General features: G+C 38.0%; 1 protein-coding gene across 1 annotated transcript; it reads left to right on the plus strand.

Annotated features, from left to right (window-relative positions):
- Positions 1–255: 255 nt before the first annotated feature.
- NAEGRDRAFT_65132 (uncharacterized protein) lies at positions 256–903 on the plus strand (the record flags this gene model as incomplete). Its single annotated transcript, XM_002679729.1, has 2 exons — positions 256–307; positions 436–903. Coding segments are annotated over 2 exons (520 nt in total), but the record flags the coding sequence as incomplete, so codon positions are not given.
- Between the last annotated feature and the right edge of the window lie 8 nt (positions 904–911).

The raw sequence follows: 911 nt of genomic DNA on the forward strand, positions 1-911 counted from the left end.
GTATCAAGTGGATCAGCCATGTACCATGAAATGATATGGATGATCTTCAAAATCATATAGATATATTTAATTATCATGTATAGATGTATTGGAAGTGAATTGAAGTGGTATAGATTTCTATCTTCAATGTTAGTATAGGTCAGTTGACAAGTTGAATAGTTAATTTCCTTAGATGATTCCACAGTACCTGAAATTGATACATGTTGTTACTAACATGATTTATAAGGTGATGTATTGATTTGAATTGATTTAGAAATGTATTCATTGACATTCTTATTGTCTAATCCATTATATGAAGTTCAATTGTGTAAGTCATTATAATGATGTAATATTATGTTATTATATGATTATATATTCAATTTGGAGTATATTGATATATAATATATTGATTTATAATGAGTATTTATTGAGATAATTAATTAAGATGAATAAAAGTAAAAATGTTGGGTCTGACCTTAGTCGTGGGTTTGGGTTTGGGTTTGGGTTTGGGTTTGGGTTTGGGTTTGGGTTTGGGTTTGGGTTTGGGTTTGGGTTTGGGTTTGGATTTGGGTTTGGGTTTGGGTTTGGGTTTGGGTTTGGGTTTGGGTTTGGGTTTGGGTTTGGGTTTGGGTTTGGGTTTGGGTTTGGGTTTGGGTTTGGGTTTGGGTTTGGGTTTGGGTTTGGGTTTGGGTTTGGGTTTGGGTTTGGGTTTGGGTTTGGGTTTGGGTTTGGGTTTGGGTTTGGGTTTGGGTTTGGGTTTGGGTTTGGGTTTGGGTTTGGGTTTGGGTTTGGGTTTGGGTTTGGGTTTGGGTTTGGGTTTGGGTTTGGGTTTGGGTTTGGGTTTGGGTTTGGGTTTGGGTTTGGGTTTGGGCCTGGGTTTGGGTTTGGGTTTGGGTTTGGGCCTGGGTTTGGGTTTGGGTTTGGGTTTGGGA

This window comes from Naegleria gruberi (genome assembly GCF_000004985.1).
Source record: "Naegleria gruberi genomic scaffold NAEGRscaffold_12, whole genome shotgun sequence".
Lineage (NCBI taxonomy): Eukaryota > Heterolobosea > Eutetramitea > Acrasida > Naegleriidae > Naegleria > Naegleria gruberi.